Source organism: Indicator indicator, chromosome 1 (assembly GCF_027791375.1).
Source record: "Indicator indicator isolate 239-I01 chromosome 1, UM_Iind_1.1, whole genome shotgun sequence".
Lineage (NCBI taxonomy): Eukaryota > Metazoa > Chordata > Aves > Piciformes > Indicatoridae > Indicator > Indicator indicator.
In genome coordinates, this window is record NC_072010.1 from 123,687,418 (window position 1) to 123,711,558 (window position 24,141).

The 24,141-nt window shown below is 36.2% G+C and overlaps 1 protein-coding gene across 1 annotated transcript in view; it reads left to right on the top strand.

The window, feature by feature from the left end:
* DMD (dystrophin) overlaps positions 1 to 24,141 on the top strand; it is an 851,798-nt gene that overhangs the window by 120,284 nt on the left and 707,373 nt on the right. Inside the window, exons 13-16 of the mRNA XM_054391265.1 lie at positions 1,010 to 1,133; positions 8,607 to 8,694; positions 16,997 to 17,238; positions 19,091 to 19,271. Coding sequence (XP_054247240.1) covers positions 1,010 to 1,133; positions 8,607 to 8,694; positions 16,997 to 17,238; positions 19,091 to 19,271 — 635 coding nt within the window. The remainder of the gene's footprint in view (positions 1 to 1,009; positions 1,134 to 8,606; positions 8,695 to 16,996; positions 17,239 to 19,090; positions 19,272 to 24,141) is intronic.

The following is a 24,141-nucleotide window of genomic DNA, read 5'->3' on the forward strand; positions in this document are numbered from 1 at the left end:
CAAAGAAATACTTGTCCATTAAGTTCTTCTTTTTAGTAGATTTTTCAGCTGTATATAAATGATATCTCATATTTTATAAAGGGAACCAAAAAAATACAGCTATTTTTTTTTCTGGCTCTTTGTTCTAATGCTCTCATTGTACTGCTGTAAATGTAAAATCAGGTAAATATAGATATAAATGCTAAAACATATAGTGCAATAAAGAATACAGTGTGGCACAGGTGGCGAAAAAAAGGCATTTTCTCAAGTGTCTTGTCTTAACAACTACAGTAGATAGTGAATCACAGTTTGATATTTGTACACATCAGTAACTTAAATGTCTGCATATTGTCACCTTATTTTTGAGTTGCTGCTTTCTGAATATGTAACAAAAATTAAGATCAGTTTTAAGGGTGTTTATAAAAGAATACAGGCTGTAATGAAAAGGACTGTACAGTAAAAACTACTTCAAAAGTATATACAGAGAATTGGAGATCTTAGTTTGCAGTTTCTGAAGTTTTAACTGTAGGAAAAATACAATGTATTTTTGATTAGTAGTTACATTCTACAACAAATTTGAGTTGATCATAAGAGACTCGTTTCTAATAGTCAAATTTCTTGCTTGAATATCCTTCATAATATCATCCACATAAGCAAGGGCAGAAATCTTGCAGGTATGAAGGCTTCATTTTCTCAGCCATATGTAGCTCACAACCTCCACTGAGTTAACAGGACTTGTCTTACATCAGCTTGTAAAATTAGAATCCTTATTGTGAAAATTTTTGCATCTGCTCAGCTGTCAAATCAGGGTCTTAAAACAGATAAAATATTTCTATGCTTCCAAATTTTAGAGTGAAGAGTTTTATGTGAACTTTCTTATGAAATATAGGGGATGTAAAACTGTCCTTTGCCGAGAGAATGTGCTGCTAATTCGCTTGTTTAAACAACCAGTTAAGCATGTTTATTGCCAATGCTGTTGCCAGAAACTTTGTGAAAATGAGATGATTAGTTGCACTTTTCTGTCTCTTAGGTTTGACGTGGATACAACAGAGCTCCACAGCTGGATGACCCGTTCAGAAGCAGTGCTTCAGAGTCCTGAGTTTGCAGTGTTTCGAAAAGAAGGCAATCTCTCAGATCTCAGAGAAAGAATCAATGTAGGAGAAATTACTTGCATATGTGTCTGCTAGTTTGTATTAACTTGTCAAAGTGCTTTCAAAGTCCAAGTTTAAATGTAGACTGACAAGCATTGATTGTTCATAGGTCCAAGAGAAATTTACAAGTGCTCGCTATTTCTGTGAACTTCAGGTTTTGCCACCAAAATTTCTACACAAGCTGTATTAACACAGATTATTTTTTGATTCATTCATACTCATATTTAATTAAGGTATTGTAGCTTCATGAAAGTCTTTGGTGAAGTCTAATCAAAGCCATCTATTACTTCTGAAATATGCATCATCATTCTATCCTAACAGCTTAATTTGACATTATATGAGCTTGAATTGAAGGATAGGAAAAGTGTCATCTTTTAGGGTATGCTAAAGAAAATATATATCTAATTCTTTTTACAGCACTAAAAAATGTGTCTGCAAATCACCAGCCTTCACATTTCTTCTGCTTTTGGTAAAAGGAATGATTCTGCTCTGCTTAAGAAATAGCTGTGTTGGGCTATGTGTTTCATACACTCTGAACTTAGCCCTTGAAAACTCAACTATTACAAGTTTTCTTCCATACTTAATTTTTTGTAGATAAGTACAAAAATGCCTCTCTTTTCTGAGTAAGAGGGAGTTCTTTTTATAACTATCTCTTGTTCTATCATAGTATATCATGAATTTCATTAAAGTATATGGTGACACACCTAGAACACAGAACAAAGTAACTGTATTAAAATTAGGTTTGCTACTGCCTTTTCTCATTGTCTGCTTATCTGTCATAAATCAGCTGTGATAAAATTGAACACTACATTTTGTGACTCAAAGTATAGATTTTAAAATTTTGGGTTAAGTCATATTTTTTTCTTGCAATTATTTTGATATAATTGCTATTTTGATGATATCACTGCTAGGAAGTAGCCATTGGAATGGAATATCCTGAATTTAGTTCATTACACCACTTCAGGTTATGTGAAATATGCATAAATATAAATAGATATACATAAGTATAACATATATAAATATGTATGCTAAAAAAAAAAAAAAAAACAAAAACAAAAAACCCAACAAAGATTCAATGTGTAATGGGATTCATCTAATACATCTAATACCTGTACTCTCAGGTTTCTCTAACCAGCATGAAGTTCTACCTTGTGTCAGTTTCTAAAACTTTATAAAAGCATTAAAGGAGCCATGCTCACCTTCCTCCTTTACTTATTTTGCTTACAAGGAGGTAGTGATTGCTGCAAGTAAAAGGTTGGAGGTAGGTGGACCACAAACTCTCCTTTGGTCTCCAAAATTGGAGTTCCCAGCAGCTCTTGTCTTGCCTTTGTTTGGTGCTGAGGAAGAGTATTGTGTCTAGAGGCCACTACCTACCACATTTGTTTGGATCTCATTTATGTTGATGAGGTCATATGTAATACTGGAGGAAGAGGGAAGGAGGCAAAAAAGGTGTGGCACCTGACCCACTGTGCATGGACAATGTGCATTTGAATTAAAGGCACTGCAGATAGTAGGAGGTATTTCAGATGTTTCTTTGACCTCCTTGGAAATTTGAATAACTGGATGGTTAAGAAACCTGTTTTCAGCTTCTGTACTGAAAAGTAGTGCAGGAAAAGGATCTACTTTGTATCAACTGGGGTCTGAGACAAACTAGTATCTCTTAATAGAAATAAGAGAAATTTAATTAACATTGAAATTTTTTCTGAAGAGCAAGACTGGTTTTGATTTCACAAAGTAACACTGCTTTTAAAGTGAGCATTTTATTGAGAAAATCAAGTTGCATACAGAGATTTCTAGATTTTTTTTTTTAAGGGAGAACATATTCTTTTTAATTTGATAGAGCTCTGAAAGATGGTACTTGATAAGTAATACATGGATTCTGTGTTGAAGTTTTTAGGTAATGCAGATCTTTTTATATGTTGTTAAAACAAAACAAATCAAAACAAAAACTCAGGTTTTAAAATGCCAGATTTTAAAGCTTCTCCTGACCTGACTTTTCCTGGTCTGGTCTCTGTCTCCATCCATAAAACTAGTAGCCAAAGCAGGAACCTCTGTCCAGTTGATTTGAGCAATCTCATTGTTGCTTATTTGCACTTTTTGTTTCTATTGCCCTCAAAATGAGCCCCAAAACAATGCAAGTTTTAATCTCTTACAATCTCTACTAAAGCTGTAAAAGATTTTTTAAAGAAGAAATGCCCCAAAGGAAAATATTAGTGATAACTGCAAAAAAAGATTGTGTTGTACTGACATAGACAGCCATACCCTGGTGCTGAACTTTCACATGCAGGCATGAGAACATGTACACATGCATGCTCAAGCTCCATCTTGTCCTTCCTGGCTGTCATTTTGATTTCTTCCCATATAATAATCTATGCATTGGTGTAGCACAGAACACCTGTGCTTTATTTATATTATCCTACCATTTATAGTCCACCACGGTAGGTGCTAACTTCTAGGGCTTTTTCCTAATAACTTTCTTTTTTTCTGTTGTTTTGAGGACAGGTTATTAATTGGGTGATTTTTTTTTTTCTTGTCATGGCATCTTGCTCTTAATCAAAAGTTTTCGTGGATGAGGGGTCACTTCCATGTGGTGTAGTGGAACTGCATCTGCTATGTGATGGAGGGATGCAGACTTCAGAAATGACAGCCACAGTGAAAGCTCTTTTGCCATCATTGATGACTCATTGAATTCAAAAGCCTGCTCACATCCCTTCTCAGAGGAGGTCTAGGGGAGATGCAACAGAGAGTAGGCTGTCTAAAATGCACTGACTGTGTTCATTAAGTCAGCTGCTCTTCAGATACTGGTAGGAAAAAAGCCTTGAGCAGATGTATTAAGTAAATGGAATATATTGCACATGTAGAAAAAGTGTATTCCTATACCTGGGAAGAAGTTAAAATATGTACAGACCTTTCCTCCAGCACCAGAAAGATATTTACCTTACCTGGACAGAGAGACTGGATGTTGAAAGTACAAAAGTTTCATTTTGAGACAACCATACTGCCTTAAAATAATGAACACTTCCAACAGTAATGTGTGAACTTCATCACAATTGCTCACACTGTCAACATTCTCCAGTTAGGATGTATATTATACTTAAAACAGACCTAGCAATGATTTGGGCCTTTTAAGTTTCTTTTTCTTTTTATTTAAAGCCACAATAAGCTTTCAATATTGCAAGTTCAAATGTATGAAGGTTTAGGTGCAAAAAAAAAAAAAAATTGCTAGATAGAAAACCCTGCTTAATAATAACTGAAATTTGAGACTACATATCAATAAACAGGGAATAAAACTCCTTGAAAGGAATTTTGGTTAGCCAAGAATAAGCACGTAGAAATTCAGACTCAAAGGTAAACCTATAAGGAACAGAGGTAAGAGAAAATGTCATATATCCTAGATAATTAAATTTATTCCCCTGGCATTCTCAGAAGCCACATACTTGTTTGTTTATTTTGTTTCGGTGACCTTTTTCAGACAAACTTTGTTGTGCTTGGATGTTTGAAAGCTGCATTGTTGTCAGAGCCAAAGTCAGAGAGTCTCTCTGGAGACTTTCCAAACCCACCTGGATGCATTCCTGTGTGGACTACTCTAAGTGATCCTGCTTTGGCAGGGAGGTTGGACCTGATGATCTCTTGAGGTCCCTTCCAACCTCTGATATACTGTGATACTGTAATGTTGCAATCTCCTGCCTTTGGGGGCAATTGGTCAGAATCAGAGGAGGACAGGGAGTACTGCTTCCATGCATCCTTCCAAAGATCTCTCAAAGTAGGATGTTGTTTATGTTATGATTAACATCTCAGACCATCAGATTATGAAGTCATTAACTAACAACTACAGTCTCAAAGTCAAAATGCTTAGCCTTGTGAAAATACCTCTTCACCTTTGGCTTGTATTCAGATGATTTGTTAGTGTTTTAGTTAGTTTAAACTAACTAAATGTTAGTTTATTTTTTTTTCAGATAAAATTAGGTCATTACACATTTGTATTGCCAGTTACAAAAGTTTTCAAAAGAAAATTAATTCCTGATTGGGCAGAAGCCTGGAAAGGTAACTTCCCCCCCACCCCCTGCAATATATTGGTGTATTTTTTTTTATGTTTAATCTTTTACAGAAAAAAAATAGTTAAAAAAAAAAAGAAAAAAAGAAAGCTATATTTGGAAATATTTTGAAATGTCTTTGCCACTACCACAACTTTTCATCAAAAGAATGTTGACTAAAATGTATGGAATTTGAATTTCAAAACTTAACAAACCTCTTCAAACTTATCCCAGCCTACTTGTGTCACAAATGAACTTGTATGTGAACACAAGTTAACTCTGAATCAAGAGTATGGTTCCTTTCAGTAAAAGGAAGAAATGAACCAAAGAAGGCCAAAGAGAAAAATGAGAGGTGTTTCCAGGACTCCTACTCTCTTCAATTCTAGGGACTTTACACATGCTTGTAGTAAGCTTTCTGAGGAAAAAAATCCAAGGCAGTGTGTGCAGAGCAATGGCAGGACTATATGTGTTGTAAGTAACTAGGCTGAATTTCTTCCATTCTCCTTAGATCAGATAATTTGTTTTTGAAGAAAAATAATTTTTTCTCCTTTGGCTAGCATTGTGCTTTCTTTGTGTTAAGCATATGTCTTTCTGTAACTGGAGTTAAACCTCCATTTTTATATTATATGCCTATTACAAAAAAATGAGTGAAGAAAAGAAACCAACAGAAAGTTTAATGTGTACCAAATTCTCATATTTTTAGTGTTCACATATAGTGTTTATATTTTCTGTCAGGACTTGGAAACTTTAACCTTTCAGGAGAGGCGTGAGCTTTTTAACACATTTTTCTACCCACAATGTATTACCAGACACTGAAGGGTTCATTGCTATGATCTTCAATGTCATATCATTTTTATATTTCAAAGCAGCTAATTTTTAGTATATTTTAGGGTTGTTTTATGATTCATTTGTGCTCACTACAGTTGCATTCATGATAATTACACATCTGGCATTACAGATGGAGTAAAATTCTTTTAAATGTATTTTAGGGTTTTAATGATTCCTTTGAGTTCTTTCTGTTTAGACTCATGCTAATTATACATGGCATTATAGATAGAGTAGTATTAGTTAAGAATGTGTAAGTTTTGGAACTCTGCAGAGAATTAATAGATTCTTTTCTCTTTTTCTTTTTATTTTCAATTTGGAAATATTTAAATTGTACAGTGGAATGGTAGAAGATTTTATTTACTTACAAAACCCCTAAATAATTAATACAGTAATCTTTAACTCCTGAGTAGATATAACTCCTTTGTATATATTAAAGCTATGTTTAAATATTCAAAATATTACATCCTTAATTCTTCTCTAAATATCCTTTATGTATTTAAGCAAAATTGTATTATTGAAAGTGTTTGATAGAAGCTTTGGCTTATTGTTAGAAAGCTTGCTGTTTAATCCTTTCTATTTGAACAAAGAAATGGTGGTTACAAGTAGGCTGCAGAAATGTGTGAATTTAACTTAAAAGCTCCCCTTAGAGTTCTGAGCATCTCCTCACAGAGGGAAGTTTTCCAGGGACCTGCTTCTTATTAAACTGGAGGTGTGTTAAGCATCACTCTTTAAAATTACTTTAAAAGGGTTTATTCAAGGTGTTTACATTAATTCCTCTTAAGGATAGCAATCCGTTTGAAAAAACAGCATTTTCAAACATAAGATTATAAGATTATTTTACCAAATACTTTCTTAGACACCTGCTTGAGGTTTCTTTCCAATTGTAAGGAACCTTTTTGCCTGAAAAGTCGAGTCACACAGAATATACCTTGAGTGTGGAAACAAACAAGGTGATCTGGAAGCCTGGTGCCATTAACCAGTTAAGAAGCCATAGAGGGGGTTCTGTCTTGTCTTTTTAATATATACCATGTGGTATATCTGTGTTCAGTTCTAGGAACCACAGTATAAGGCAGACATTGAGGTTCTGGAAGGTGTCTAGAGAAGAGCAACAAAGTTGGTGAGGGCATATCGTACGAGGAGCAGCTGAGGGAACTGAGGTTGTTTAGTGTGGAGAAGGGAAGGCTAAGGGGAGATATTACTGCTCTCTACAGATACCTGAAAGGAGGTTGTAGTGAGCCTGTGTTGGTCTCTTCTCTCAAGTAACTAGAGATAGGTTGAGAGGAAATGGGCTTTAGTTGTGTCAGAGGAGATTTAGATTGGGTATTAGGAAAAACTTCTTTACTAAGAGAGTGGGGAGGTACTGGAACAGGCTGTCCTGGGAGGTGGAGAAGTTGCCATCCCTGGAGGTATTCAAGAAGCATGTAAATGTGGCACTTCAGGATATGGTTTAGTGGTCATGATCACTGGGTTACAGCTGGACTTGATCTTAAAGGTCTTCTCCACTGTTAATGATTCTATGATATCATTTTGTATGTGTGCATCTGTTGCAGTAAAGTCAGGGATTCTGATTTATGGGAGATTATGTTGGTCAGAATCTCTAGGAAGCATATAGCCTGTTTTATTTTTGGTAACAAACTTAGCTTTAGTCCCATGCTGCTTCTTTGAACTTCTGATTTAGAGTTTCTAAACTATACAACTATTACTTCAAAATCAACAGAGTGACTTCATGAAGTTAATGGAGAGACAACATTGAGGGACTGTAAGATCTAAAATGATTTTACTTTCCATCAGTATTGCTACCAACTGAAAATGAAATTAGAAACATAGATTCCTACCATACCTTGAAAGTTTAAAAGCTAGCTCTTTCTGAGCCTTTAACAGCCAGCCTGAGTGCTAGCCTGAACATTGCTGAGAAGTTTTTGAGCACAGAAAAGTGAATTGAGAGTATGAGATAGAATATGTATCTAGAATCCTATGTTAATTCTGCAGTTAACTCTCATTCTTACTTAGTAGCTCATATACAGATGTCTGCTATATGTGTTCCTATGTTTGTTAGCTACTTTAATATGAATTTTACAGGTTTTGGGTTTTCTGATTCATTGGTTGGGTTTTGGGGTTGGTTATGGTTTTTTGTTTGTTTTGGTTTTAAATGCAACAAAACAAAGTAAGCAATCAAATGGTGTATGTTGTGAAACCTTGTGATGAGGTTAACACACTCAATTCTTGCTCTTATCCTAAGAAACAGGCAAAACTAATTCTTCTACAAGGAATTTCTGCTGAACAAACATTTTTTTTTTTTTTTTTATTCTGAGACATTGGGCTTTGAATTGATCTTAATTTGTTTGTCTTTTGTTTGGCTGTAAAATACTGACGTGTATCATTTGTCAGCTCAGCTGTGTTCTGATGCTCAGTTTATGTGCTTGACTTGGTGACTGCCTTCCTGATGGTATATGTTAGTTACAGCTTTCATTGCAAATCAAGAGGCTGGCAGGGCAACCTGACAGGTTAAATGATCTCAAGAAATCAGAAGATATCCTTGAGATTAAATTTGTGGTTTTTTTTTTTTCTTTAAAATCTCTCTGCTGAAATACTCACCTTTCCTGTCATGCTGCAGGCCATCCAACGAGAAAAGCCTGAGAAGTACAGAAAACTGCAAGATGCCAGCAGATCAGCTGAGGCCCTGGTGGAACAGATGGTGAATGGTAATTACATGGGAGTTGATTTAGATAATCTTCTTAGGGGTTTGAAAAATGCACAGGTTCATGTTTATCACGAGATTTATATTAACAAATGCTGTCTAAATGGAACAGTAAAATAATATTGCCTTATTTTTTTTTATTATTTCTGATTGTTAAATCTGTTAATTAGAAAAGAGAGAAAAGCCTTACCACTTAGTACCATGAAAAGAAATATGTGTGAAACTTGCTCACAGTAATGAGCTGAATGTTAACAGCCCGTGTGTGCAGACTTCAGTTGTAATCTTATTTTCTGAGTGTGTTTTAAAGGCACATTAACTCATCTGAGTTAGAAAGTTCTAAAAGCATTGCTCTGAACAGTGAAAAATATGCTTTCTGAGTTATTATAAAATCTGTGTTTTGTACTACACATATTGCTGTATTGTCCTGTATCATAGAAAATACAAACCATTTATTGGTTTTTGGAAGAGAGTGGCATTTGACTTTTCAAAGGTAACAAATGTAAAAGTTTATGCAACTCATTACTGATTTTAAAAGAATAAACCTATTATGTCATTCTTTTAAACTTTTACATATCTTTAGGAGAAAAACAAAAACCAAGGAAGGGCAAATGGAAGTAGAATTGTGGGTTATTCCATTGTCCTTGATATTTAAGGATGTCTAACTCTGCAATAAAATATTAAACACAGACCAATATCTGTCATACTGATATGGTTAGCAGGAATACAGATATGGAATGTACTGAGCTTCAGAAGATATATTTTCTATTAAATTGTTACCATGAAGAACCAAGAATGTAATTACTAAAAATAAAATGCATTGAGTTTGAGGTACTAACTGGCCAAGCTAAGCTTATTTCATGGAATCCTAAGAATATCTTGCTTAAGTATGAAAATGCAATGTGTTAAAGGTGACCATATTTAATGTATGGGATATATTTAATGATCATTACTGCAACAGCTGTTGCAAAGGTCCCCTTCCGAGGCTCAGTGAGTAGACTGAAGGGACTCTGGTAACATCTGCACCCTCTTTAAAATCATTTTGGCAGTTTTTCAAGGCTGATCATATTGAATAATCTGTCACATTTTTTGGACATGTTTCCTGCCTGGGTGAACTTGTTGTACGAGACTTCTAAGGCAGTATTGGAAATTTGTGGTTGTTATTGTGAGTGGAATCTCTTGAGGGCACATTTAGCAGTGCCCCTCTCTTCTTTTGGGGAAATGCAGAGTTTCATGTCCAGAATTGCAGGTTCATTTTCTTTAGTTAATATAGTACTTTCTGGTAAAAAATTTCAGTTTTAGTTGCAGAACTCACTAGCATATTGTGTGTTACTTTTCAGTATTGTCCTACCATGCCTAGTAGCAAGTAGATTAACATTCAATCTTAAATATTCTCATGTGTTTCTTCTTTTCTCAAAGTTCTTTTTTCCTTCTTCAGTTCAAGGGTCCATGCTTATTCATGATTTATAGATGATGTGTTCTTGACTGTGCCTAGATGAGCATAGAAATAGGTCCAATTTCACCCAAATCACATGGAGGTGTCCTGCAATTGGGATGCAAGCACAGGGTAGACAAGTTAAGCTAGAATGTCTTTATCTGTTTCCTATCAACTGCTCTGACCTCCCTATCATGTTACATATTATGGTAGCTTTGGTAGCAATACTATTCTAACAAAGATACAAAGATGAGAATGAAGATTTTTTTATTTTTCTCATGATTTTATGGAAGAAACAATTCCTTTGAGAAGATAAGCTCTTCCTCTGGACTTGTAGCTTAGAATGTTTGTAGGACTTTGAGCTGCAAAACCGATTTGCAGGACAGGGGCTGTTCAGCCTGGAGAAGAGAAGGCTCTGGGGCTGACCTAATGATGACCTTCCAGTAACTGAAGGGAGCCTATAAGAAAGACAGAGAGAGACTGTTTCTAAAGGCCTGCAATGATAGGATGAGGCTCAATGGCTTCAAACTAGAGAAAAGTAGATTTAGATTAAATGTTAGGAACAAGTTCTTTACCATGAGGGTATTGGAACACCAAAATGGTTTGCCCCAGGATGTAGTTGAGGCCCCATCCCTGGTGATATTCAGGGTGAAGCTTGACAAGGCCTTGGTCAACCTGATCTAGGTGAGGATGTCCCTGATGACTGCAGAAGGGGTTGGACTAGATGGTCTCTTCCAGCCCAGCCCATTCTATGATTCTATGAATAGTGTATGAAATGGTTAAGCAATTCGATAATCACCACCAGGTGGGAGTGGTAGACAGTAGAATTAAATAATCAACATAAGTTGAGAAGATCTGTAAGAGGATTTTAGCAAAGGATTTTCAAATGCAATGTCTTGCTAGGTGTTCATAATACCTTGAGTGAAGAGGAATTTAACTGCTATGCTCAACCTTTTCACTTTTTAATATAAAAAAATTTCTGTTTGTCTTTTCTTACAAATCATGATCTAATGTATTTACAATTAATGGGATAACATCTAAATTTATATTGAACTAAAAGCTGTGTGAGAAACCAATAAATTTAAACCTACAAACTGTAATGTAGCTTTATACTTTCCACAGCGATTCACCTAAGTTTCCTCATTCTTTGTGTGGATTGTGGAAATTAATTTGGGACATACAGTCTTTGCCTCTGTGGTTTGGGATTTTTTTTTTTTTTAATTGCTGGAGTTACCAAGAACAAGAGGCAAAGATATAACATACGAAAGTTTTGCTGAGTTTCCAAAATAGTATTCAACAGCACAGACTGACAATGCCTATGGACTTTCCTCTTCTAATACTGAAACATCTTTCCATAACATGGGAAGGAACTGGAATTTATGTACCTTTATGGATTTGAGGGAGGCATGCAGTTTAACATCTAGTGGAGGGAAGGTGTACTCTGTTATCTTGAATGAAAAACCTTTTTAACTTTCACAATTTACAAATTACAAATGGTGATTTATATTCTTTGTGGTATACTGCATGGTACCTTTCTTTAGGGAAACCAGTCAGTGATTCAGGCTGTCATGCATTTGCAGCATAATCTGTAGTTAAGACTGAGCAAAGCAAACAGACTTAAGACATATGTCAGTTATAAAGTCAAACAATGACAATAACTGCATTATTTTTTTTAACTCACTGTATATCAATTACATCTGGACAAATTATGATTATATTCTTTAGATTCCAATTATGGCATTAGTAAATTCTTGTCTTCTACAAAAGATATGCTTCCTCTTTGCTCACAACCATGATTCTGAATGTGACAGAGGAAGAGCACAAAAATTATGAAGGCCTCTGATGGATTATAAATGAAGTTCAGAATGGTGGTGAATCAGCTGTTGTTGTTGTATCAGTTATATTTATGTTCTTGCTTTTATTTCTACTGATAGAGGAATAAGTAAAAAATAGGATTTAAATTCTGTATAATATTGAATCAGTTTATTTAGGGTTTCCTTTATTTGATTGTTTATCACAGAGGACTATATTTTGAGGAAATGTATTTCTATAGGGAATTATTTCTGCCTTATGTAAATGCTTTTGGCCATAGTCCCAGGATCACAGGATGTTAGGGGTTGTAAAGGACCTCTGGAGATCATCAAGTCCAAACCCCCTGCCAGAGCAGGACCATTGAATCTAGTGCAGGTCACACAGGAACACATCCAGATGGCTCTTGAAAGTCTCCAGAAAAAGAGACTCCACAACCCTTCTGGGGAGACTGTTCCAGTCCTCTGTGACCCTTACAGCAAAGAAGTTCTTCCTCATGTTGAAATTGTGAACAAGCTGTCAACAAGGCATTGCCAACAAAATATTTTGCACTAGGAAGAGCTGCCATCTCCCACAATGTAACTCTTCTTGTGTTTGTAAGCAGTGTGTCTGAACACTACCATTTGAAAGACTTTTCCCATCACATGGGAAATTGTGATAGTTCTGGTGAAGGATTCTTTACCCACCCATGTTCTCCATGGGCCATGCTCTGCCTCTTCTTGCCCCTGCTTTTAAAGCAGTTTCATTGATTGTAATAAATGAAAACTTACATCTTCTCTTTACCAGTGTTCCTAGGAAAAAAAATCTATTCTGTTTTTATTTACTGAATTCTGTTCTAAAATAGAATAACAAATCTGTTGAGTGAAGCAGTTTAGCACTTCTAGTAGACACCTGACTATTATATTATTTTAGAATAAAAGAGATAGAACATCAAAATGAATACTTAAGGAGATTTGATAGGCAGCACTGAAGTGAATACAAATGAATTAGCTGTGATAAACCATGCAAATGTTAAGTGCTACTGCTTGGTGGAAGAAAAGATATCATTTTGTGAGTTACTATTTCACACACTCTTATGAGTTGAAAGGTGTAAAACCCAGAGATAATACTACATTATTCTATGATAAATGCACTTAGTAAGATACACTTCACATTAAGTGGCAATTTCCAAGTACTTGCATGTAAGGTGCTGCAAAATTAAAAATATTCAGACACAATTTGTAAGGTACAGTACACAAGGTAATAAAATTAATGGATGCACTTCAGATAATCTTTTTCCTTTGGGTAAGGAGTATTTATTCACTGATTATAGCAGAAATTTAGTATATGAAACATGAAAAGATTACAAAATACAATTCCTAAAATAATGTTATTTCACCAGAGAATGGGATTTTTAGTTTTTCTTCACTGGCTTGTAAAATTTTGGTATGCCTTACAGCCATGAGTGAAGTAGAGTAAGGGGATTGATGTGAACATCATGAATGAAAGCTGGTGGTTGCTGAAGTTGCTAAACATAATGCAGAAATCAGTAATTACCAAGGAAGAAAGTTACAAACTTTTTATTTACACCAATTTAATGAACAAATAAAAACATTACAATTATGTTTTGTCATATGATTTTATCAATGGCTCAAATAGTTAGTAATTTGTCATTTTCAATGAGATGAAGGACTACCTCTCTCCAAAATAAGACAAAATTCCAACTAATTTGACCAAACGATTTCAAGTGCAGGTAGTGGCCATGTTCTTACATCCTTCTGGAAATAACATACTGACATCTGATATACAACTTTGAGTTACCTGAACAAACTGTGAGTTAAGGGAGTTTTAAAAATGCATTCTATGGAGATTTTCAGATGGGTCTTTTTTTCCAGTAGGATATTATGTTGCCTACAAAGGTGTAACTCTGCAATCTTTTACCACTCATGGCTCTACACGATTCAATTCGGTACTGTCCACTTCCATTACATGAAGAGCAAAACCATTTCTTTGTTCATCTCTACACTTGTGGAACTGCATTTAGACTCAAAATTCAGATATCAAAGAAAAGAATTGAAGAAAATGGAGTAATATTGGATATTTTCACATTTAATGTTGTGTTGAAGGACATATGAGTGTAAAGAAGAAAAGAGGATCTGGTAAATCTAGATTTTCATCTGAATCCTTGCAGAAAATATTACAGTGACAAGCATTATTATGTAACAGGAATCCATGACACCACTTGCCCTGGTATTCATTATTTTGGCTAGGGATACTTTGGAGACTGTGACAGTTGAAAAGAAAGGAAAGGAGGTATAAATAAAAGTGGGGGTTTTTGTTTGTTTTGATTTTGGTTTTGGTATGTTTTGTTTTGTTTTGTTTTTTTATATATCTACTCTGCCAAACTTGTAGGCAGCATCTTCCAGGTTCCCAGGTAATCAGAGACAGACACAACAGCAGATACCTGCTCTCTGCTATGAGTATACAGCATTTTTATAACTGCAGTCACAACTAGACAGAAACAATTGTTGAAATATAGCACAGTTAAAAGCCTCTTTTCTATTTACACATTTGTCCTTGCTGTTGGAAAGATTCAGTATCTGGTCATCTTTGAATATTGTTATTTAGACATGCTATGCCATTCAGATTTATGCCACCTCTTCAGGTATTGCTCTCTGTTCATTAGACATTGCACTTTAAGAAAATGTGGTTATGCATACCACATCTCCAGACTGCAAACACAGGCACACAAAAGAACAGATCACTGGTGAATTTTGTTAAGATGTGTCAAAACGCTGATTACCTCTTTATGCTTTAAGCTTCTTTTTATACCCCTACTCAGCCTTTAAACTGTGCTATGCAGTTACTGGACTATAATGTACATGTATAGCCACTCCAGCCACCAGCATTGACCTTATCTCCCAGTAGTACTGGGCTTCCTGTTTTTCTACATTTTTTGCTTGTACTTTATGATACCATGCACAATTTGCTTGGCTAGGGCAACATTCCAGAAACAGAAAATGTCCAGGGAACCACTATCAGGTACTGCACAGTCTGTTTCCAAGTGACTCGGAATGGAGTAGCCCTGAGCTGAATCCAGAATAGGATTTGCCAGAGAACTCTGGTATCTCACAACAAACATGATCCTAAGTTAGTGTTTAGTATGGTTTACTATATAGAATGCATTATAATAATTCCTTAGAAAATTTTATTATCATAGATTTCCAAAACTTTTTCAAATTTAAAGTAATTAGCTGTAAATAGGATTTAATTTCTTGTATCTTACCTTCAAAAATTGCAGGTGAGCTTTGATGTTTTTTTATTCCTTGATAAAGAAGTTTTCCTACAGATTGGGAGTATAGGTGGCAAACAACAGAAATCATATTGACAACATATCAAAAATCATATATCACTGAAGGCTTTTTCCTCTCATTTGCTTTTATGATTGTTTTTAAGAAATACAAGAAAACCTTAAATCTGATTATTTTTGATAAAAACATGACTGGTGTTTTACTGGTTAATGAGTATATGACTAAGTGACAATGTTACTAAAAATACACTTGAGCATATAACTTTACTCAACATATTAAGAAGTTTATTAATTTTAAAGCCAATATTGATCCTATTGATATGTTCATCATTGCATACCATTCCAGTAAGAGATTAAGGATTATATTTAAACTTTCACTGAAAAATAAATGAGATGCTTAACTTGATTTTGGAATAATTATAAATAATCTTATTGTAAGACCCTGTTACTTATCTTTGCTATGCATTGCCTTACTTCCTTCACAGAGCTCTTTTGCCTTTAAGTAGTTCTAAGTAATTGCCTTGTCTGTAATAACTAAAGTAATTTTTCTTTTGTAAACTTTAACTTAAGCATTATTATTGAAGAATGGAGAGAGAAAGACAAAGAGTATTGGGGAATTAAAAACTCTGTGAAACTAGTCATAGCAAAGTGTCCCTATGGTTTCCTGTCTCTCAGTCTTTGCTTAGTATCTACTGATGGTCAGTGCTGGACACAGGAGATTGGCTTCAAGTATTGATTGGATCATGTGTTTATTTCTTAGTGCTTATGACATTTCTAAAAAAGCATGTAATGCAGAACAGGAGTAGGGAGGTGATTGTCCACTTGTACTTGGCATTGATGAGGCCACACCTTGAGTATTGTGTACAGTTTTGGGCACCTCAGCGCAAGAGAGATGTGGAGGTGCTGGAGAGAGTGCAGAGGAAGGCAATGAAGCTGGGGAAGGGCCTGGAGAATAAATCTTATGAAGAGCAACTGAAGGAGCTGGGGAAGGCTAGTTGGAAAAAGAGGAGGCTGAGGGGGGACCTCATTGCTGTCTACAGCTACCTGAAAGGATTTTGTGGAGAGGCTGGTGCTGGTCTCTTCTCACAGGTAATTAGTGATAGAAGAAGAGGGAATGGCCTCAAGCTCTGATTGGGTAGGTTTAGACTGGACATTAGGAAAAGAATTTTCAGATAAAGGGTGGTCAGGCATTGGAATGTGCTGCCCAGGAGGTGGTTGAGTTGCCAACCCTGCATGTGTTTAAAGGTTGTTTAGATATGGTTTAGGGGTGAACTTTGTAGAGCAGGGTTATTGGTTGGACTTGGTGATCTTGAGCATCTTTTCCAACCTGAATAGAGTTCCCATTCGTTTAAATCTGCCTTATTGTATAAAAAATGGACAGCCTTGTACATTAAAATCTAATTACAGTCCAGACCGTTTTCAAAATGCAACTGTCTGGCATTTTCTTATTCCTTACAGCAGTTTTAATTAGCTTTATGTACTGTATCTCTACTTTCTCTTTCCCATTCTTTTCTTTAACACATTTTATAATTCATTCCCATAGTAACAAAAGTACCCTAGCAGCAACTTAAAATATTTTTTAGATTCATTCTCCACTAATGTGTAACATCTGTATGCTGAGGACTGTTACTTGATGATAAATAATTAACTGGATCTGTGAGCTCTCCAATACAGAAATTAAGTTCTTGTATTAGTTTGCCTTTTTTTTTTTCTTACTTTCTTCTTTTCCTTTTCTTTGTGACATTTAAGTGACTTCCTCTCTTGTTTTCTTTCTAGAGGGTCTGAATGCTGACAACATTAGACAAGCCTCGGAGCAGCTGAAGAGCCGCTGGATTGAGTTCTGTCAGTTGCTGAGTGAAAGACTGGCATGGCTGGAGTACCAAAATAACATCATTGACTTCTACTCCCAGCTACAGCAACTGGAGCAGACAGCAATTACTGCAGAAAACTGGCTGAAAGCACAACCCACACCAGCAACAGATCCTTCTGTAGTAAAAGCTCAGTTGGAAAAATGCAAGGTTAGAGTCTTTTCCAAGTTTTCTGTGATACTGTACTTCATAGGTGTTCCAACAGTGGGCCAGATTATGACATACCTGATTTCAATATCAAAGTGGAAAATGAACTCCTTATCTTTCCAGTCTAATTAATGAAAACATCTATTTGAGAAAGACTGGTAAAGAAATAAAGAACCTAGCATATGGATGTAAATCTCTGTCCCAAATATATTATTATTATTAGTAGTACGATACTTAGATATTAAATTCTAGAGGACTATGCCCCTGAACATTTTTTCCTTTTTTTTTTTTTTTCCTCTTTCCTTTTTTCTTTTTAATGTTTTTGGTTTGCTTTTGTTTGCTTTATTTATTTATTTATTCTTTTTTTTTTCTGTAAAAATCTATCTTTGGTTCTTCATTAAGAAGCTTCATTAAGAAGCTGTTACTGTCTTAAGGATTTGGGACAGATTGTCTTCATGGTCAAGTTTAAAATTCTACCACTGCAGACCACTTAACTCATTACATACCCTGCATTTTGATGGGAGGTGGATTGTGTAGTCAAATGGAAGAAAAATTTTCTGTCATCACATGAAAAACATTGCAGTAGTTGTGCAAAAATGATCACACCAGTTCACTTACTGTTCTCACTAAATGTTTTCATTTGTGTGCTACACTGTCATAGAAATTTGCTTCTCTGTCTCTGTGGGTGAGGGTTACTTACAAGCTAATAATATTTGACAGGAATGCATTGAGGAGTAATCATGAATTATAAATCGCATGAAATACTTATAAAAGCTATGACTTTATGAAATATCTGGCTCCAGAAGCTCTTAAACTGAAATCAGTATTTGAACCCCAAGTTTAGATCTATGATATTACTTTTGTTTTCAAGTTGGCAAGTTCTTCACCATGAGAGTGGTGAGAGCCTGGAATGGGCTGTCCAGGGAGGTGGTTGAGGCTCCATCTCTGGAGGGGTGTTTAAGGCCAGGCTGGATGAGGCTCTGGCCAGCCTGATCTAGTGTGAGGTGTCCCTGCCCATGGCAGGGGGGTTGGAACTAGCTGGTCCTTATGGTCCCTTCCCACCCTGACCAATTCTATGATTCAAAGATTGTGCTTAAGTTCTCTGTTTTCTTGCAGAAAGCTTGTCTTAGGGTAAATACATTATGTACTGTACATCTGGCTTACTTTCCTCATTTCTTTTTACCTAGTAGTTATAAATGTTGCAGTGTGCACAAAGGTTTCCTGAAGATACAGCAGCACGATTTCATTCTTCTCTTCAGCTTCTTGAGGAGGGAAAGTGGATAGGGAGGTTAGCCTTGGGATCCAGGGCTAGGACGTGTGGGAATGTCTCAAAGCTGTGCCATGTGTGGTTTCTACTGGAGATTATAAATCATTTCTTTATTGAGAGTGTGGTCAAATACCAGAACAGGCTTCCTAGAGAAGTGTTTGCTGTCACTTTTTAAGAGACATTTCAAAGATGCCCTTAACAACGTGTTTTAATTTGGTCAGCCCTGAAGTGGACAGGTAGTCGGACTAGATGAATATTGTGTCTTGTCCAACTGAAAAAGCTCTGTCCTGCCCTACCCTACTCTATCCTACCCTATCCCACCCCATCCCACCCAGTCCCCTCCCATCCCATCCTATCCTCAAATTGTAATGTGTTACTGTGGGGCATCTAGGAAACATCATGCATCTTCACTTCTCCTTTTATACTTCATAGTTTTTGAGACAAGGTTAAAAATGTTCAATCTGTTCTTAGTGTGACTAATGTAGCTAGAAGAAAACAGTTGTGTAATGTGCTTTGAAATTGACACTATTGATTCGATTTGTTGAACAGCTTTATCTTGATGGGTTTTTTTGTTGTTCAAACACGCAGGACGAAATCATCCGAATGTCTACCCTTCAGCCTCAGATTGAACGGCTAAAGGCTCAAAGTCAAGCCCTCAAAGAGAAGGAGCAGGGGCCAGTCTTTCTGGATGCTGACCTTGCTGCTTTTACCAGCCATTTCAAACAAATACTTGCTGACATGCGTGTCAGAGAAAAGCAGCTCCAGACCAGTAAGTCTCCCTGACCAAAAGTCAATTTGCCTGACTAGCATGCAAAACAAACAGATATAATTTTGCTGTCCTACTACTTATTTGCTTTTTTCATGAAAAACTGGTAGTAAAATTTGCATCTTCTTTTTTTTTTTTTTTCCAAATGAATTAGTCTTTCAGAAATTTTAGGTGCATTATATATTTATTATTAATAGGAAGACAATAGAAGGCACACAGTTTAGAAGCAAAGGTTACATTCAATGTAGTTCTACCATAAAATCTCTTCTTGTTAGTGTGTTTGTGGACAGATTCAGTGATTTTTTTTTTTTTTTTTTTTTCTGGGCAACATAAAACTGTCTTTGTTTATTTGGGTTATAAGACAGGGCTGTCTTCCTCTGTCAGTAGCAACAAGAGAGAGTTTGGTTGCAGGAGTGAATATGCTCTAGATTTCTATAAAACAAAAACTTAACTCCATAAAGCTCATCAAAGAGAGTCCTTACTTTGCAGCATCTATTTTTTCATACTATATGACTGCTAGCTAAAACAGTATTTACAATATATATAAAATAAAAATCATTTTTCAGAAAGGGGAATTAGAAAGTTGTCTTTGTTCCATGTTAAAGTCAATGTCTAGTGTACACTTTCTGTATTTGATTAGGAAGTTAAAGGATCTGAAAAATAAAAAGTTTGTTGCTTTGGGGGGGTTTGTTGGTGGTGGTTTTTTGTTTTCTTTTTTAACAGCAAGAGATTATTTGCCCCTTAAACCGTTGATCTATCTAAATGGTTGTGGTGTTTTGAAATTAGACATAGTGCTAGCTCCTTCTAGTGGATCTTTCTAGCATTTCTTCTAAATTCTTTTATGGAAAGGCTTGGCTATTTTTTTCAACAGCACTGCCTGATTGCACTGATGTGGTTATTTCACACATGCACGCACATTCAAACTAAAGAGGGGATGATGCACGGGAGAACTGGAGAAATGAAATGCAAGTATGCCATAGCAAGTGATGGAAGGCTAAGCTGTAGAAATTTAGTATTAAGGAAGGTAAAGTTTACTCATGACTCTGAAATCTAAATACAAAATAGGTACTGAAAAGTGTCCAGAGAAGGTCAACGAAGCTGGTGAGGAGCCTGGAACACAAGCCCTATGAGGAGAGGCTGAGGGAGCTGGGACTGTTTAGCCTGGAGAAGAGGAGGCTCAGGGGTGACCTCATTGCTGTCTACAACTACCTGAGGGGAGGTTGTAGCCAGTGGAGGGTTGGTCTCTTCTCCCAGGCAACCAGCAGCAGAATGAGGGGACACAGTCTCAAGCTGTGCCAGGGGAGGTGTAGGCTGGATGTTAGGAGGGAGTTCTTCACAGAGAGAGAGATTGCCCATTGGAATGGGCTGCCCAGGGAGGTGGTGGAGTCGCCATCACTGGAGACATTGGGTGGGTGGGTGATAGGTTGGACTGGATGATCTTGGAGGTCTCTTCCAATCTGGTTGATTCTGTGATTCTATGACTTAAAAACTTGTAATGCAATGCTGTTGTGTATGTTGAAATCAGTTACACTTCTGCCAACAGGAGAATACAGTAAATGTTAGCTTCTTTATGATTTCTTAGTTGCTGGGTTTGCCTCACCTAATTTTACTCTAGCAATCATAGGATAGGATCATAGGATGTTAGGGGTTGGAAGGGACCTCCAGAGATCATTGAGTCTAACCCCCCCTGCCAGAGCACGACCAGAGAATCTAGCACAGGTTGCACAGGAACACATCCAGATGGGGCTTGAAAGTCTCCAGAGAAGGAGACTCCACAACCTCTCCGGGGAGCCTGTTCCAGTGCTCTGTGAACTTCACAGTGAAGAAGTTCCTCTTCATGTTGAGGTGGAACCTCCTGTGCTGTAGTTTATATTCATTGTCCCTTGTCCTGTCACAGGGCACAACAGAGAAAAGCCTGTCCCCTCCTTCTTGACACCCAGCCCTCAGATACTTATAAACATTTATTAAATCCCCTCTCAGTCTTCTCTTCTCCAGACCAAAAAGCCCCAAGGCTCTCAGCCTCCCCTCACAGGGCACATGCTCCGGGCCCTTAATCATCCTGGTAGCTCTTCACAGGAGTCTCTCCAGCAAGACCTCATAAACTAACCAGCTGGTTAGTCTTACCAGCTGAGTAGTGTTCACTGCCTGAATTGTAATGCCATGAAGTGGGGCCTTTGGTAAAGTTCTTCAAACTGTAGCTGTTCATTCCCTCTCCACAGTGCTGCAGTATGCTCCTCCAGTGCCCTGGCCAGTCACAGAAGCATCTGTTCTGAGTTGGCAGCGTTGAACAGGGTAGGGAGAGTCTCCTAAACTGCTGGAGAACAGAAGTCCCTGAATCAATGTTTTATGGAGCCTTGGTTATTATTTTATGTGGCTGCTCTGCATCACAGGTTCTTTATCTCAGACAGTTCATCTGTCAGGATGAGATTGTTTTATCCCATACAGTACATACCTGTAGTGATATTTTAAATCAGATTTTTTTATGTCAATCATATGTTATCTTTAGATATTTTATACACACTTCTATCCAAAGTGCCAGCTTCCCTTCACATTCTGCTCAAGGTGTGATTAATCATGCTTGGGATGCTGTATTAGCTCTAATCTTGTTTCAGGGAAGTCTTACGAATCAAAAAATATGAAAAAGGACTCCAAAACTGAAGAATAGAAATTCTGACTCTTTTAGTCCAAGTTTCTTCTGCTTTCTTCAATTAATATTTTTCTTCTGTTAAACAGATGGAGAAAAGACCATGTCTTTATTTTAGCCTTAGTTTAATAGAAAATGTTGAAAATCTGCTAGAATATTTTAGGTATTTCCCTCTTGTATTTGCATAAATTATTTGCAATTAGTAATTTTCTGCAGATGAATGGTGTTTTGCAGATCAGGGGTAGCATTTACTCCTTATTTTCTTCCCTGTGCATATATATCCTCCATGTGCTAGAAAGATTTATTTTTTTTTTAATCCATCATTAGAATATTTTTAATGTTAAAAATATTTTTTTCGTCATCTCTAGGATATTTTTGTGGGGTTTTGTGTTTGGGTTTTTTTTTTAGGTTCTTTTACTCCATTATCTTTTCTGATGGATGACTCTAACTATTGTGTTCTGTTTACAAGGGAATGTCCCCCCCCCCAAAAAAAAACCCTCACTTTTTCGTACTTCTATTATCTATTCTATTATTCTAGTCTATTATCTCCCTGAAATATTTTTGCTTGGTTGGATTTTGGTGGGGTTTTTTGAGGGTTGTGGTGGTTTTGTTTAGGACTCAAGAGTGTTTAGTAGTTTCTCTTTGCTGCACAGTAGATTGCTTAATAAAATATTATTAAAAATTAAGTCAGCTTTTCTCAAGTATTTTTTTCCCATCATTTGATTAGTACTTCCATTAAAAAAAAAAAATAAAAAAAGAAAGATTGACAATTCTAAACCCTGATTTTGGGTTGGTTTTTGGTTTTTTTTGCTATTTTGTAGTGTTGTTTGTCAAAGAAGCACAACCTCATAAAACAGACATATGACTTTGTTTTTCTCACTTTATAGAATGTCTGTATATGCATAGGTACTTGATCCTTTTGAAGATTATGTATCCATCATTCCAGCTCTCCTTCCTCCCCATACACATTTAGAGTAATATCTAGAATACTGGTATACAGAAAAAAAAAAAAGAGAGGTCAGACAGTGCTTTGACCTATTTAGTAATGTAGACAAGGGAGTAGAAAGTGCAATCATGGCACTAATTCAGATATGAATAATGTGATTTCCCAAGGAAATTTTTAGTGTTGTAATTGCTCTGGTGAAGAATGAGGGATTGGGCTTTATATTAACTCATTCTGAAATTAACTTCTGCTGTGTCAGAGAGATTTCTAGGATGTGGCCTGGTCAGCTGCTCATTGCCCTTCAGTTTGGTGAGAGCTGTCAGTGTCAGGTATGTGACAAGCTACCTCCCAGGTGACAGCTGATTCATTCTAGCATTCCTATTGCTCTGTGACTGAAGCAAACTTTGTAGAGGGAATTCTACTTTTAGTTTTGCTGTGATGAAGTCTTACCTGGCTGTGGTATTCAGTGAGATACACGTTCTTAATCTGACAAGAGTACAAGACTGTTCTTCAGGTGATACTAAGACTACCAAGAAAGAGGTGAGAAAGGAAAAGTCATACTTATTTGCATTCCTCTCGGCTTCATAAAGTCATGCACTGTGCATTCCTTTCAAATTCCATTTCTGTCTTTGCAGGATCAGTAATTCCCAAAGGTGAAGTCATCATCGTTGTTGTTATATTATTAATGATGAATTATTCATCGGCATTCAAATTATGTTTCTTCTATTTATTTCTAGAAGGGCTTTAGAAACATTTTTCCATTCTGCAGCTTGTTGAGATTCTATAGACTTTATACTTACTCCTTTTTTTCACATGTACATCATTTTTCTCCCTAATCCACCAGCAGAGTATCTTGAAGTGGGTTGTATTGCATAGACTTCATGCAACTCAGCATAATTTTGTAACACATCAGGCAGCAGTAACCATCAGAGTATGATGACCACTCGGAGTTTTTGCCTGCCATTTGCCAGCTGCTAACTTATTTTCTTGCTCTAAGTATGTTAAAGATGGTTTGTAATTGACAGTGAAATTGTTACAATAAGTGTTATAATCAATCATTGCATACTTAAAGAAGAAAAGTTTTAGGCAAGTGCCCTGTAAATTTTGTGTTTCTTAAGATCACTTTATGCTTCTTTGTTGCAAGAGAAAATTAATAGGAATGGGGAAAAATGTATCTTTAAAAGATATTTACTGTTACCTTATAACTTGTAGAACTGGAGAAGAGTTTTTCTTGTATTTATCTTAAGAGCTTAATAAATGAAAGGACTGGAAGTGTTAAAGGAATT